Source organism: Melozone crissalis, unplaced genomic scaffold (genome assembly GCF_028551555.1).
Source record: "Melozone crissalis strain CALT ecotype California unplaced genomic scaffold, PUWL_Pcris_2 ptg000120l_1, whole genome shotgun sequence".
Lineage (NCBI taxonomy): Eukaryota > Metazoa > Chordata > Aves > Passeriformes > Passerellidae > Melozone > Melozone crissalis.
Window position 1 is genome coordinate 1,355,988 of NW_026535896.1, and position 14,948 is coordinate 1,370,935.

The 14,948-nt window shown below is 50.4% G+C and overlaps 1 protein-coding gene across 5 annotated transcripts in view; it reads right to left on the bottom strand.

The window, feature by feature from the left end:
- LOC128948301 (protein CEPU-1) overlaps nucleotides 1–14,948 on the bottom strand; it is a 392,012-nt gene that overhangs the window by 16,675 nt on the left and 360,389 nt on the right. For all 5 annotated transcript variants that reach the window (XM_054292954.1, XM_054292958.1, XM_054292957.1 and 2 more), the window contains one exon: nucleotides 10,967–11,092. In XM_054292954.1, coding sequence (XP_054148929.1) covers nucleotides 10,967–11,092 — 126 coding nt within the window. The remainder of the gene's footprint in view (nucleotides 1–10,966; nucleotides 11,093–14,948) is intronic.

A 14,948-nucleotide genomic window follows, 5' to 3' on the forward strand; every position in this document is an offset into this window, starting at 1 on the left:
TCAGCCTTCGCCGGTGAGTTCCTCTGGAAAGGTGGGAAGTAGGGCCCCATCCATGTGGAGGGGCTGCCTAACAGATGGGGTACAGTGGGTAGTGGTTAAATAATTTGTTGCAATGCTACCAGGATGTTGGAGAGCGACAGATGCCGCTGGAGAAAACCGCTCAAACACGCATCCTGTTTGTGGGAACGCTGCTCCTCCATTAAATCCTGTCGCAACTTGGCTCCTCTGGAGCTCATCCCATTTCTGGCAGTTTCCTCGCTGGCTCTGGGAGAAGCTGTGGTGCACAGGGCTTGGCGAGGAGAGCAAGAACCAAGGTTGCTCCAGCCTGCTCCGGGGAGATCTGCCCACTCTGCTCACCCACCAATGTTATGCAGAGCTGCCAAGTCGCCTGAGCCATCCATTATAGCACCATTGTGAAGAGTTTTTACCTTAAAAGTCCTTTACCTGCAAGTGCTTTGCAAAGAACCCGAAAAAATTCCATGGGAGGTCCACCACACCCCTTCCCATCAACTCCATGCGACCACGTTGCAGTGCAGGAGAAAACATTCCCAACCCCTGCCAAACTCGAGGCACCCTGCTTTCCTCTCGATTTGTGTGAAAAAGAGCTGCTGGCAGCCAGGACCGAAGGGTCCCTCTGGCTGGAAATTTAAACCCCAAGGCTTTCTCCACAGGACAAGCTCTTAAGAAGCAATTGCAATGCAAAGCGTTAAATGGCTGTAACCTCGGCTAAGCCGTATTTCAGCCGCATTAGGGAAATATCCCTCAGAATGGAAGCAAGTGGCATAATGGCATTAGAGTAAAAAAATAAGCATCAAGTGCCGGCTAAATCCATCCCCAGAGCTGGCAAGAAGTCACGGGGATCTGGGAAACTTTCCCTTCTCCATGTATATCCCAGCAGGCTGCTCATGGCAAGCCCGGACTCTGTGGCTGCCACAACTTTCTGCAAATGGGGGATATTTTCCATCCCTCTTTTTTCCCCTGGGACCCCCTGACCACTCTTCACCCCCCAGAGTCATCTGAATCATGGCAGGGTGACACTCGCTGTCGCCTCTCCATCATCTTTATCCCGTCTTTATTTTTTCAGACACGCTATTTTCCAGCCCAGTGGCCTTGCTCTGTCCCTTGTGTTTTATGGCACTGATGTCTCCATTTCTGCAGGATCACTCACAATGTTGTGGCTTATTGAGAGAAGCCAGGGAAATGCAGGGGCGATGAGTTGGATGGGTTTGGGGCTCTGGGGGGCTGGTGAGGATGCCCTGGGTCTGGGGAAGGGGTGATTGTGACAGGAATTTCAGGGATCTGTGATGCTGGGTGACTGAGATTGGGGAACTGCAGGCTGAGCCCCTTCCTTGGAGCCCATCATCCCCTCCTCAGGCCTCTGTGTAGGTATTGGCCCTGCTACAGGAGCTGGGAGGGCAGCGAGAGGCATTGCTCTGCAAGGGAAATGCCATTTTAAATAACAGCAATGTGTCACAGGAAGGGGAAAAACCCATGGGCTACAGCATTGCTCTGGCTTTAAATTATACCATAGGAGAATAAAAATAAAAGAGAGGAAGACAGAGAGAGAGGCCAGGAGGAAAAAGAATTGCCATTGTTTTACCAAGCAGATGGGAAAGTTCAGGGGATCAGAAAAAGACTATTATTATCTTGACTCGACCGAGAGAAGATGGGAAAGGAAGAGGCATTTTTTTTCCCTGCAGTGAGGAATGCTGTGGCTGAAGTAATTTCAGCAAAGAGCCGGAAGGAAACGATGCCATCAGCTCGGGGTAGCACCCAAGTTACCCCCACAGCCTGGGCATGCCACCATGATTTGCCTTTTTGTCCCCTTTCCCAGCAGTGACAGCACATCCCGTGCTTCTATTGCAAGGCCAGGGAGGGGTAACCAGGGCACACATTTCCCACCACCTCCAGCTGCAGCAACATGCCAGATGTCCTGCCAGATGTGCCCACTGCCAGTGGCGCTGCAGCTGTGGGCACCCCTCCATGGCACTGCTGGTCCCACCACCTTCCCAGCCTCGGGGCATGACCACCTGCCACAACTGCCCAAATTTCTGCTTCCTTGTCCCAGAAACCCATTGCTTGGCTACAAGCCATTAAATATCCTAAATACACAGCAAATTTCCTGCTGGCTGTTTAACATGAACAGAACATGATTTTTTTTTTTCTCCCCAAATTCATGTGAAAAACCATTTTTCTGTGTCTGCAGTGATGCTACAGCTCTCTGGCTGTAGCTTCACTGTTATTCTCCAACTTGGTGTAAGGCAGTTGAGCCACTCTGGCTCTCCTTGCCCTTACAAGCCCAGCAGCATTTCTCAGTCTCCTCAGAGACAAGGAGACTCTTTTTCTACCCATATTCAGGCCAGGGGAAGGGCACAGCCCTGAGGCCCATGGCAGTGACCAAGCACAGACATCAACAACTGATTTACAAACTGGGGCAAACACTGGTGCAGCATCTTCCCTGACGAGTGTCAAGGTGATGGGACAGGGAAACGAGGAGGTGAGTGCAGGTCAGTCCTGTCAGAACATCCTTCACCCACCACATCCCTCCTTAAAGCCTCTTTGCCACTCAATTTCCTCCCTTTCCCTCTATCCTCACTTTCTCTCCTCCTCTTTTCCCTCTTCATCTCTCTGCCACGTGGTTTTTCCCTCAGTCCCCCCACTTTGCTTTGTCACCTTTCCTTCTCTACACCCATTCTGTCCTGCACCCCTGGGACACAGAGAGGGGCTGGCAACCTGCCCTGCTTAATCCCAGGGCCACTGACTCCTTGGGCACTTAATATTCACGACAGAGAGAAACATTTCATGGCGAATTGGACGCACATTCAACTGGAAATGGAAATTTTATGACTCTTCTCACTCCGCGCAGCAGATTACACCAGCTGAGAAAACATGGAAGCAAATGAACAACCTGTGAACTGTAAAGTATATTAATAATGAAATCACAGCCCGGGAAATGAAGGCTTTATTCTGTTTATATTCTGCTCCATTAATGGAGAGTGCTCGCAGTAGCTCCACCCCATTAGCTGGCAATCTGTGCCCCGGGAAGAGCACAGGGATGGTGGGGGAATGGTGGCACTGGGCAAAATCCTCCTTCCTTCTAGGAAGTTTGGTTCAAAGCATTTCCTTGTGCTGCCTCCATCTATGGACAGTGGGTGTGGGTGAACACGGGGGTTATCTTTGATGCCCTGCCCCGTGCAAGCTTGGGAACCAGGTTATAAGGCAAGGAATGGAGCAAATGATGATGCCAGGAAAAATAAAGAACAAATTTGGGTGGAAATTAGTTCCAACACCACAAGGAGACCCCAGCAAGGAACTGGCACTGGGAAAGCCATCCATAGAGAGCCGTATGTGCTTTCTCTTTGGGCTGCTCATTCCCATCTCCTGCCTGCTGTGTTTGAGCATCCTCACCTCTCCAGCATCCTTCCCACCCCTCATCACCACATCCCATTTCTCCAGGGGTGGAAGCACTCGTGCATCCACAGCCCCAAAGCCACACTGATGGCCACAAACTGAGCCAAGCCCACAGGACTTGTGCAAATAAATATTTCAGTGCTATTATCCAGCACACAGCCCTGTCCTTGGCTCAGCAGACCTAGGCCACTTGTGACACAGCCCAGCCAGGCTCTCTCCTTGCTGAAAACAACAGCAGCAGCTTATGCAAAGCACATCACGGGAGCTAAAAAGAGCCAGAGCAGAGTTTTCTATAGCTGGAGAGACCTGGTGTTGACAGAATGGGGACGCATTTCCACAGCTCAGATTTTTATAATAATACCTCAAGGGAGTCGCTGGCAAAGTTTGGCCCAAATATAATTAGTTTGCACAGCTATTAGGGGCTGATAAAAGGTTTTAATTTGCGTGGAGATCTCTTGAATCTCAGGCACTCCTGTCCCTTGCTCTTCCCCAGGCCAGCTGAATGAAAGGAGAGTCCCAGGCAGGGAGCGACACAAAGCCACGCATTTATCAGGGAAACAGGGAGTTTTGTTCAGCAAGAAAGAAGAGATGGAAAATCCAACAAAAAGCTGACATTGCTGGTGTGTTGGGCTTTGTCCTCTTTGTCCCACCACGCCATTAACACATCCCATTCTTCCTGCAGGGAGATGCCAGGCAGAGCACAGATCAGGGCATTTGCAACTCCTCAGTGGTCTCACCTTTGTGGGAAAGGTGGTCAGGGACCAAGGGGATAAGACACAGGACAAAATTTGGGGGTGCAGGCAGAGCTTCCTGGTTTTGCCCCCTATTAGGCCAGCAGGCAGCTGCTTCCCCAAACTGTGATGAGGAGCAGACCCCTCTCTGCCTCTGGCAGACTGGGAAAGTGTGACATTGCAAAGCTGCATTTAGGGAATATCTGAAACCAAGAGTGTTTTTTTCCCCTCCTTTTTTAAGGGAAAGACATTGCCTCATTTGTAGCTGGAAGGGGTCTTGTTATTTTTGTACCAAGATGCGTATTTTAGAGGTATCTATGCCAAATATGCGAAATCAGCTCCAAGAGTTCATTTCTACCATGCAGGGAGCCAAAAATATTACTTTTATACACATAAAAGTACATAATCTCCCATTGCTTTGAGCAAGCAGGAGGAACTAGGGTGCATCAGGAAGGGAAATGCTAAAAGAAGCTTCCCACATGTCATGCTAACACCAATTTTTAGTCATTCCTTGGCGAAAGAACAACCTGGAGCTCATGAAATTATTCCACCAGATTCTGTCCCCTGCTGGGCCACATCCCTCTCCCATGGGAGATGATGGAGAAGCTGCTGGCACTCAACAAACTGAATATTCCCTCTGATCCCCCTGTCAGGATATTGCTGGTGGTCATATGGGTCCACACTCTTCTCAAGCAACCCATGGCAATGCCAGTTGCCTCCATCACCACAACCACACAAAAAAACAGGGTCCATCCAAAAGTCCTGCTTCTCCATGGCCACTTTATCCTATTTATTTCTCCTGTTTGTATACCCTACATGATACAAGCAGAGTTGGACCACTGCTGACCATTTGCCCAGCTGCTCTGTCTGGCAAACATTGATTAAAGGAGTATCAAAAGTGGTGGCAGATTTACAGGTTAACAATGATTTAGTGGAGAGCACCGGAGCCAAATTAATGCTGGCTATAATGTAGTTTACCTCATTAAACAATGCACACCAAGATCCTGTCTGTTGTAAAACAATTGGTCTCTGAAGCCTAGTGTTCATCTTCCAGGGTTGCTGGGAGATAATAAATGGGTAATATTCCGGCGATAATGGTAATGGAGTCACGGCTCAGAGCTAATATTATGGCAAAGCAGTAATTATTTCAACAGTAAACAAGGGGATGGTTGAGCTGCCGACAGGATTGGAGCCAGTTGAAATGCTCCAGTTAATACAGTGGAGCCCAGGCCTGCAACTGCCTCTAGGACAAGGTGCTTGGACATCAAGTGTGTCAGTTGGACCTTTGTTGAGTCACCCAGACACCAAAAGATAGGACGGACACATGCAGTAAAGTGAGCTGGAACAGCATGTACAACATGTTGGCCATCCCAACCCAACTCATCCAAACCCATCCTATCCTATCCTATCCTATCCTATCCTATCCTATCCTATCCCAACCCAACCCATCTCATCCCATCCCATCCGATTCCATTATCCCATCCCATCCCAACCAGAGCCAGCAGTTCAGGCTGGGCTCTGAGCTCCATCACACAGCAGGAGCACTCGCTTGCCTCCTTTGACACACCGCTCATGTTGGCTCAAAGCAAACCTCCAAAGCAGAAAAGAGGCAGAGCGGAGACACAAGACCCAGAATGAACACAGAAGGAGCCTTACACAAACCATCTGCTCCCTCTGAGAGGTATTTCCCTGCTAAAGGGGCCAGCAGAGGACACGGCTCTCTGGTCCTCCATTAATGAGGTGACATGAGGACAGGCTAACGGGAGCAATCTCACAGCACGTGCAGCTGATCAGGGGAGGAACAAGGCAGCACAAAAGCAGGCAGAGATTTTCCCACCCAAGAGGATCCCCCTTCTCCCTGTGCCTCCCAGCTGGGCTCCAGATCTGGTGTCCAACCTATAAATATCCTCTGCCTCCTCTCCAGGGAGGATGAAGATGGCAGGCAATGTGCTTAATGGACAAACCTCTGAGACAGGAGGATGTCTCCCCTTCCCAGGTACAAGCACCTCTTCAAGGTGGATAATTTTTGCAGATGTTTGTCCTCTTGTTTTAAGCCTTGCCAAGAGCCAGGGAGAATCAATATACCCAAATATACCAGACTTCTCCCAGAGTCCCTTTGCTGGTTTGCTGCTGATGTATAGACAGATGATCTCATGAGACCTCTGCCACATCAGGCCACCATGTCTCATCTATCTTAAGTGTGTATACGAGCTGTGATTACTGCTGCCTCTGAGTGCCTCACGTCTGGAATGTGTTTATCCTCCTGCAGCTCTCTGAGACAAGGGACTGCAATTGTTCCTCTTCCAGGGAGGCCACGGAGGTTAAACGGGCTGATCATGGGGGATATCCTGGATGTGGCCACATCAGGATCCTCCAGGCATATCCCCAGTGTTTGCCTGGTAGCCCTGAGGCATCACCTGCCCCACAAATGACAGCTCAGGACTCCAGCTCTGCACGGGATCCAGCTTTCAGCACCCAGCTTAATCCTGAGATTAATGAGGGATTCCCACCACACAGACCTCTCGATCAGACCTCTTACAAGTAAATACACCATCAGCCAAACCATAATGTTTTCCTACCCTGGCAGCCACTGTCTTAAGCCTCACACCAGAATCCATCATACTACAGCAATAATCAAAAAGCAATTAGATAAAACCATGGCAGAAAAGTCCATCAAGGGTCATTAAGGATGACGACTTGGATGCAGCCTCTGGCTCGGGATGTCTGTGTGTGGCAGAGCAGTGCTGGATGAGCCAGTGGAGGGATCTGCATGCACACACCCAGTTTTACACCCTTTCCTTGTTCCTCTGGCCCTGCCATGGTACGATAACCCCACTTGTCTGCCCACACAGCCCTCCTCATCATTACTGCTAAACTGTGCCTGCTCCTCCTGGGACAGAGGCTGCTGAGCCTTCATTCCTCCTGGAAGATCCCTCACTTTAATTCCTTGGCACATTTCCCAAGCTTAATGGGAGGCATGACTGGTTTTGTGTCTGCAGCACAGATAAATATCCCCTGGATAGCTCAACGTGGTGCCACTCTCTCTGCCAGTGCCTTGGCGTCACCCTGAGCCCGGTGGCCCGGCGTGCTGTGCTTTATCCCAGCCAGGAAACCTCAGCCTTCATCCACCGAGAGATGAAAACTGGCCTGACAATATGACAATCGCCATGACAACATCAGTTACCCCCCAAAAATAAATAAAAAGCCCAGTAACTATGGAAACACCTGAGTGACCAAAACCAGGCTATTAACTGGAAGACCTCACTGCAGTTTACAGACAGCATCAGCACACGAGGCTGGGGACTGTAATCCAGCCAAAGACTCAGAAACACAGACGTGCTCTGCACCTAAGGGTGCAAAATGGATGTTTATGGGCACACATAGACCCCTGAGTCCAAGCCTATGCAACTTCTCCCTCCTCTGGGCATATGCTGCTGCCTTCATGCCAGGTGTTACATCCAGACCACTGTTCTGTACATAATTCTCTCCCTCTTTGCCTCTTTTTCTCCCCCCTTTTGCCCCCAAGATGCCTCTCTCAATTGCCATCCCAAGGGTCTGGGTCCCACAGGGGTGCCAAGAAGGGATGGAGCTGCCCCATCCCATGCCAGATCTTGGCTCTTCACAGCAGTTTCACAGAGCTGAGTTTTGAAGCCCCAGTGCCTGGCAGCTCTGCTGGTACTTGTGATGCCAGCTGGAGCATCCAAGCCCAGGACAGAGCCTCTAAGCTGTTAAGCCTCCTCTGCTGAGGCAGAAGAAGCTGTGACTCCAGCAGCTTCACTTCTTTTTCCACCTCAATCTGTTCAGCTGCATTAACAGGAGTTGCTGTGAGTTAATACAGCATTACTGGGAGGGGAAATAAAATAAGACAGAGAGACCTGAGACAGAGGGACAGAAGACAGGCTGCATCACACCTTATTTGGACTGGCCACAGGCTCACAAAACACTTCTCCAGAGCTATCAGCCTGCTTTTGTTCATGCAGGAGGATGAGGATGGGCACAGGTAGGACCAAGGTTGAGAACTAATGGAGGCACCAACAAGGCCAACACACCTGCATTTCTCAAAATCAGAAGCAAAAAACTCTCTTGCTCAGGTCCACTGAGCTCTTGAGTTATACCATGAATTTGATCTCCTCATGCCAGCTGCAGGAACTCCTCCAGCCCCCAAACCAAAGAGAGCTTCCAAAATGGGTTTGACAACTCCTAGAACATGGCAACAGCTGCAGGCAGGCAAATTCAGCAGAGTTTACCAGCCCAAGCCACTGAATGCAAATTCATTGGAGCAGAGACAGAAGAGGCAAGCAGTCACAGGAGCCTGGAGTGGCTGGCAAAGGGTCTCAAGTGAGATCAGTCACCAGGGAGCTGGGCTGCTCTTGGTGTATATCCTCTGAAAGGCCTTCCCATGCACTCCCTGGTGAGCAAACACTCTTATTTGCTCCATTTCCCACCAAGAGGTGCACTGTGTGCTCACAAGTACCAAGGAAATAATAAAACCTGTGCAGTGCCTTTGCACAGAGCAGCACTCACCAGTGTCAGCTCGGGGACAGCTCCTGGTGGGGCCGTGCCTGGCACACACAGGGCTGGCACAGCCTGTGCCAAGCAGCACTGCTGAGAGCCACTTCCCCACTCGCTGTGTGAACCCTTAAATTATGCACCAGCATTCTCTCAAACAATTCTCCCTTGTCCCTTTTCTCCACCACTTCATGAGAAATGGAGGAAGATGGTGAGAAGGAACAGGAGGCAGCTTGCTCAAAACTTCCCATGGGATGAGTAGAAGAACAACAACCAAGAGGGGCCAGCAGCAAGGTTTGGGTATTGCTTGGCCCTGGCACTCTGAATTAGAATGTATCCTACATCCCAGATCTGCTATAGCACCTCTATGCATTTTCTCTGGCTCTCATTTCAGTCCTCACACTCCTGATCTTCATCTTTGCTGTGTGTGGTGAATGCAAAATGGAGAAGTAGAGGTTCCCCTTGGTGGCTTGGCAGACCTAGAAACAGAGGAGCTGCCCACGGAGATGGGCAGCCATGGAAGTTGTCCTGGGCCACCTCTGGGCTCATCACCCTCCATCAGCAGGAGACCAGGCTCTGGTAAATCTCTGTGATCATTTGTTCCCTTTGAGTTTTGAAAGCAGAATGCCTAATCATGGCCAAAATCAGGAAAGAGCTGCTGCTGCAAATTACACAGCGCCACAGGTAATTTCTGATTAGCTCACTCTTCCTCTCCTGGTGCATCCTCAGTTTCCATAGCAGCTAAGTCCTAAGTAAAATGGAAACATCTGGTTCAAGCGCATGTAAAGATTCCCTGGGGAAAAAAACCTGCTGGATGGCAGCAAACACAGAAAATAGCCCTGGTGAAAGACAGAGGCATCAGGAGCTGGGAGCCTGTTTAGGACAGGATGGATGGCATGTGGGAGAAGGCAGCAAGGGGCACATGAGTGGGAGACAAGGGTTCTGGGGAGCAGGAGGGGATGTAGGAAGGAGAGCGGGGCTGTGGGAAAACAAGATGCTTGTGAAAAACAGGTACTGAGGAGGCTGAGCAAAACAAAAATATGTTGTCAGGGTAGACAAAGAGAAGAGTAGGAAGAAGCTTCAAGGTGGGAACACATGGAGACTGCCTCGACCATAAATGTGACAGCAACTTTGATTCCATAGAGAGATGCTCAGGGATGGGGAGGAGCACATGGATCCATGCAAAGACCCTGACCAAAGCCCCCAGCTCAGAAGCAAGACCACCTACAGTGAATAAGCCAAAATGTGCTCTAGGGGAATGGTTTGTAGATGCTCCTGACAAGGGAAGGGGCTGAGATGCCGCCAACTCAGCTTGCTCAGCCTGGGCTTTGCAGAGTGATGGATCTGGCCCAGCCGTTTGCTCCAGCACAGACAAATAGCAAAAAATCAATGGAGCTGCAGCGAGACACCGCAGCCCTTGTCAGGAGCTGGGCAGGCAGAGCAGCCATGGCGCCATCCGCCACTGCCGCCCCTGCGCCGGCTCCTTCGGCTGCCGGACAGCCAGGCTGGGCATCCCCAAGGAGAGCTTGAGGCAGATGTCTGGAACAACAGCCCACGTTGGTAAAACCCCAGGGGAAACAGGACTCTGAGGCGGAACTGAAGCGCTTAGAAAGGATCAGAGGATCAGAGGCAGGCGTTGCCGCTTGGCCGCACGGCTCATCCCAGCCGGAGCCTCCGGATCTCACCCCCGGCTCACCCACGAGAGCCCCGCACCCGCCTGGGAATAACAGGGCAGCAGAACGCAAAACAAGTGCCAAAAAGCAGCTGGGAAAGGAGGGTGAAATTATACGGTCCTGCACGCCTGGGAATTTGCCTCCCAGCAGTCACACCCACACAGTTCTGCTGAGGGTTTGCTTACCAATTAACAAGGCCACCAATTAATGCTTCATGTGTTTTCCTGCTCATTTGCACTATTTACAATCCCCCTTTGAAGCAACCTGTACGAATTGCCTGAAAAATTTTCAAAACATGGCCAGACAAGCACATTCAATGTGCAATGCGAGGGGCCCATGCAGAAACTCCACGATTCTTGTGTCTCCCTTCCAACAGAGAGTATTCCCTGATTCTATAAATCTCTAAGCACAACAACCCCAACCTGGCACCTACAGCCAGTCCTCCACAGGACAAAAACTCCTCTTCCAGACCACCAGGATGGAAGTTCCTCCACCAAAGTCACTAAGTCCTGTGTTGAATCACATCTTTTTGGTGCATTTCACCTTCTCCTGGCAACAGAACAAGCCACCGACCCCTCCCCAGCCGCTCACAAAGAGTGCTGTGCCCTTCCCAAAATATTTCAGGCAATGTTTGGTTCTTACCTTTGGGTGAGATGTGTCTCCAGGTGATTGTTGGGTCTGGCCTGCCCGTGGCTATGCAGGTGAGGCTGACGTTGCCGCCCTCGTTGATGGAGATGTCAGAAGAGATCTCGGTGATTTTTGGAGACACTGCAATGATGCAAAGAGGAGAAGGAAAATTGGTTCTGCTTCAACTCAAATCTTAGGCTGTGGGTGAAGGAGGCTGAATTTCCATCCTCCCTCAGCTTTGACAATTTTTGCAGTAGCCCATCAGTCTCATCTGACTTGGCAGGAACAAACAGGGAAAAGAGGGGGCAGAGAAGACACAGCTGAAGTGGGAAGAAACTGTAGCCAGAGGGGATTCAGTCATTTTGGGGAGGCTCGAGAAACTCCTCCGTGGTGTGAGACAGTACTTCTTCCTACCCCACTTCCAGCATTCCTTGTGTCCTCCTAGCCATGACAAATCCTTCCCAGCAGAGCTGCATCATCCTGAGGAAATATGATTGTTTCCTTCAAACTCCTGCAGCTTTTCCTCTCTGCCAGGCCCTCGTAAGCACAGGAGCACCAAGAGGAGCTGGGCATGAAGAGAGAATCTGCTTAGGAGCCTCTAAGGTTGACCACCCTGCAAAGGGAGGGAAATTCTGTGGGGATGAAGAACATCCCCCTGCATTGGCACTGCCATCGAGAGCATGCAGGAGTGAGTCAGATACAGGAGGGGACACAGGTACAGGATGGGGTGATGAGGAGGGGGGTGGGAAGGGATGAGGAGCAAGCAGGGATCACTCAGCTCCTGCTGCTGCATGAACAGAGGACACGATGTGGCTGCTGGGGAGGGCTGGGAGATCTTCTGGTGGGGATGTAGGAGGGAAAAACATCACCTGCTGTAATCAGCCTGCACCTGCAGAACATAATAAAGACTGTCACCTTCTCAGGTTTATTTCCAGACTTTCTCCAGAGCCTAGCAGGCACTGGCACCCTCCTGCAGCACTTTGCAGGAGAGCCACAAATCACACACACCTTCCACCCTTGGTTGGGAGACCCAGATTCATCACCCCACGTGGGGCTGCAGCCCAACACCCCAAATCCTGGCTTGGACCCCACTCCAGGGGCTCAAATCCCAAATCCTGGCTTGGACCCCACTCCTGGGGCCCAAATCCCAAATCCTGGCTTGGACCCCACTCCTGGGGCTCCCTCCCCTGCCTCTCCCCACCTCCCACACCCTCCTGGGCTGCGCCAAGGCGGAATGACTGCAATGGCCTTGCACGCAATGCCTCTGCTGTGCAGGTAAGTAATTTATTGATCCGTAAAGCACTCCAAGACGCTCTGGAAGGGATTATGTCATGCCAGTGCCGTGCAATAAAATAAAAAATGATGGATTTTTTGTGAACATGATGGTGATTTAGGGTTTGTAGTTGGAAGTGTAGTTAAAGTACATTTTAAGTGGAAATCAAGGTGGGTAATGAATTATTCTCTGTTTTGAAGGGCTTCTGGGAGTTCATTTTTTTGCTGCTCTGGGCATGATGGCTAATCTGCTAATCATGCACTGGAGAACAGCCCTGGATCAGCTGATCCCAAAGAGAGGGGGCCCTGGGGCAGGACATTGGAGGGCACAAAGACAACACCTAAAAAATATTAATATGCTTCAGTGTCACTAAGGGGGCAGCACATTCCTCATGAGACCACTCAGAGCTGGGAATGCTCTGCCCATGGCCAGGTCCATTGAGGAGATGCACTTAATTACAACGTCGTTATGACTGCCCCACTGTGTTCCTGGTGAGGCTGGGACTGCCAGCCAGGAAATCCAAGAAGGCTCTAAAAACACAGAGTGTGTGGTCTCCACAACAAAAACAGGCCAAGGGGGTATTACCATGGTCATTTTGGAGAGAGAGGTGGGAAGAGCCAAGCAGAGGCGCAGTGATCACCCACCTTTGCCTGGGAAGCAGCAAGAGCTTCCAGCTCTAAGTCCCAAAAAAACAAAAGCAATATCCATCATCTTTAATGTGCTGTTTGCTGCATCACAGAGGAACCTTTCTGATGTTTTTAACTGCTGAATCCACATCGACCCAATTCAGCTTGTTTTGCAGAGGCTTTAAAAAAGGCAAGTCAGACTTTACACTGCAACTCTGGGACTGCACAGACCCACTTTTACCTACCCAGGCGAGAGACAAAAATCAACTGACCAGGTTATAAAACATAATTAAAACAATTTAAACTTGGCTTTGATTGATGGGACAAGGGGGAATGCCTTTAACCTGAGGAGGGTTGATTTAGAACAGGTATAAGTTTTTTACAATGAGTGTGGTGAGGTTTTGGCACAGGTTGCCCAGAGAAGCTGTGGCTGTCCCATCCCTGGAACTGTTCAAGGCCAAGATGGAAAGGGCTTGGAGCAGGCTGGGATAGTGGAAGGTGTCCCTGCCCACAGCAGGGGATGGAACTAGAGGGTCTTTAAGGTCCCTTTCAACTCTAACCTTTCCATAATTCTATAAAAAGCAGCTCAAACTGCTCGTGCAACAGGGCAAAAGTTCACCATACTCCGGCAAGCCCAGGACACTTTGAGGGAGATGCAATTTACTGTGGCCCATCTGGAGTGAGAAGAGGCAAGAACATCTGGGAAGAAAACCAGAGAAACGTCACTGAAGCTGTTAACTAAGTCTGGAATTGTCTATGCAGTGGTAGGATTTAACACGGTGGTTATTGTATGCTAATTAAATATTTGAATATTTTACTGCACAAACTATTCCAAATGCCTTTCTAGAGACACAACAGGTGTTTGTAAGGCTTTTGCCAGAGTAGGGAGGGAAATCTTAATAAATAAATGATCCAAGTATATATTGAATATTATTTAACAGTCACTGGCGCTTCCATTCCCTCTGCATTAAAGGACTTTCACCAGCACTTGGCATTTCTGCAGCAGTGGGGCAGAGGAGACATTTCCTGTGCCGAAAGCAGGACGCAGATGGAGCTGTGCCCCTTTGGGAATGAATAAATAAATAAAGCTAAGTAAATGCAGGCTTCCCAGGTGGGAACCCTCTCCTTGCAGGCAGTCCTTTTGTGTTCAGCATCTCTCTTGCTCGGGAGTGATTAAACATGGCAGTGTTGGCCAAGCTGCTCCGGTGACACTGCACAGATTTCCCCACAGGCAGGCTGGTGCTTTATTGATCAAACTCTTTCTTTTTCCCCCCTCCATCTTCACCACGGGTTCTGGGGAAGGTCTCTGGGTTCTCTCAGCCCCCACCAGGTGCCCTGGGCATGCCCCCAGCTCGCCCCAATGTGGTGCACACAAGGAGTCCCCAGGACAGAAAGCAGCTTGCTTAAATATTTAACCAAAGCATATGGTGAGCTGCACGTTCGAGGGTGCTCAGGCAGGTGATAGATGTCTTTCTGGATCCAAGCATATGTGCCTGCCGACACACATCTATTCCCTGGCGCACAGACACCCTCCTGCCACTGGCACAGACATATCCCTGCTCTGCTTTCACCTCCAAACACCCGCTCCTGCCAGCACAGGTGTGCAGCTCACAGATCCCGTGCCTGCATCCCACAGCAGTGCTGCACACAGATCTTCACGTCCTGGGAATGTGTTGGGGCTCCCCGGGCATTTCTGCCACCTCCTCTGCTTCCTCTCCCACAGCACCCACTGCAGCACTGAGGCCTTCCCTGATTACTCCTCCAGACGCCTTTTATACCTCATCCCAAACTGTATAACCATCACCAGCTCTGCCTCCTTGCTTGGGCCCTGCCACTTCCATTTCCATCATCATCAGCTCCCCACCCACCCTCCTGGCATGTACTGACTGTGCTGCTTGCCCAGGCTGTCCTCTCCCTAACCCCCTGTCTCCACCTCTGTCTCCTGACACCCCAGCACCCCAAATTTCAGCCACACAGCAGTTTGTGTGGAGGGTGCATCTGGAACAACCTCTCCACCTCAGATTGGCAAGAGGACTTCAAATGAGCCTCACCAAGTTGACTACTCCTTCTTCAAGGAGCAATTGCAATTTTTTACCTT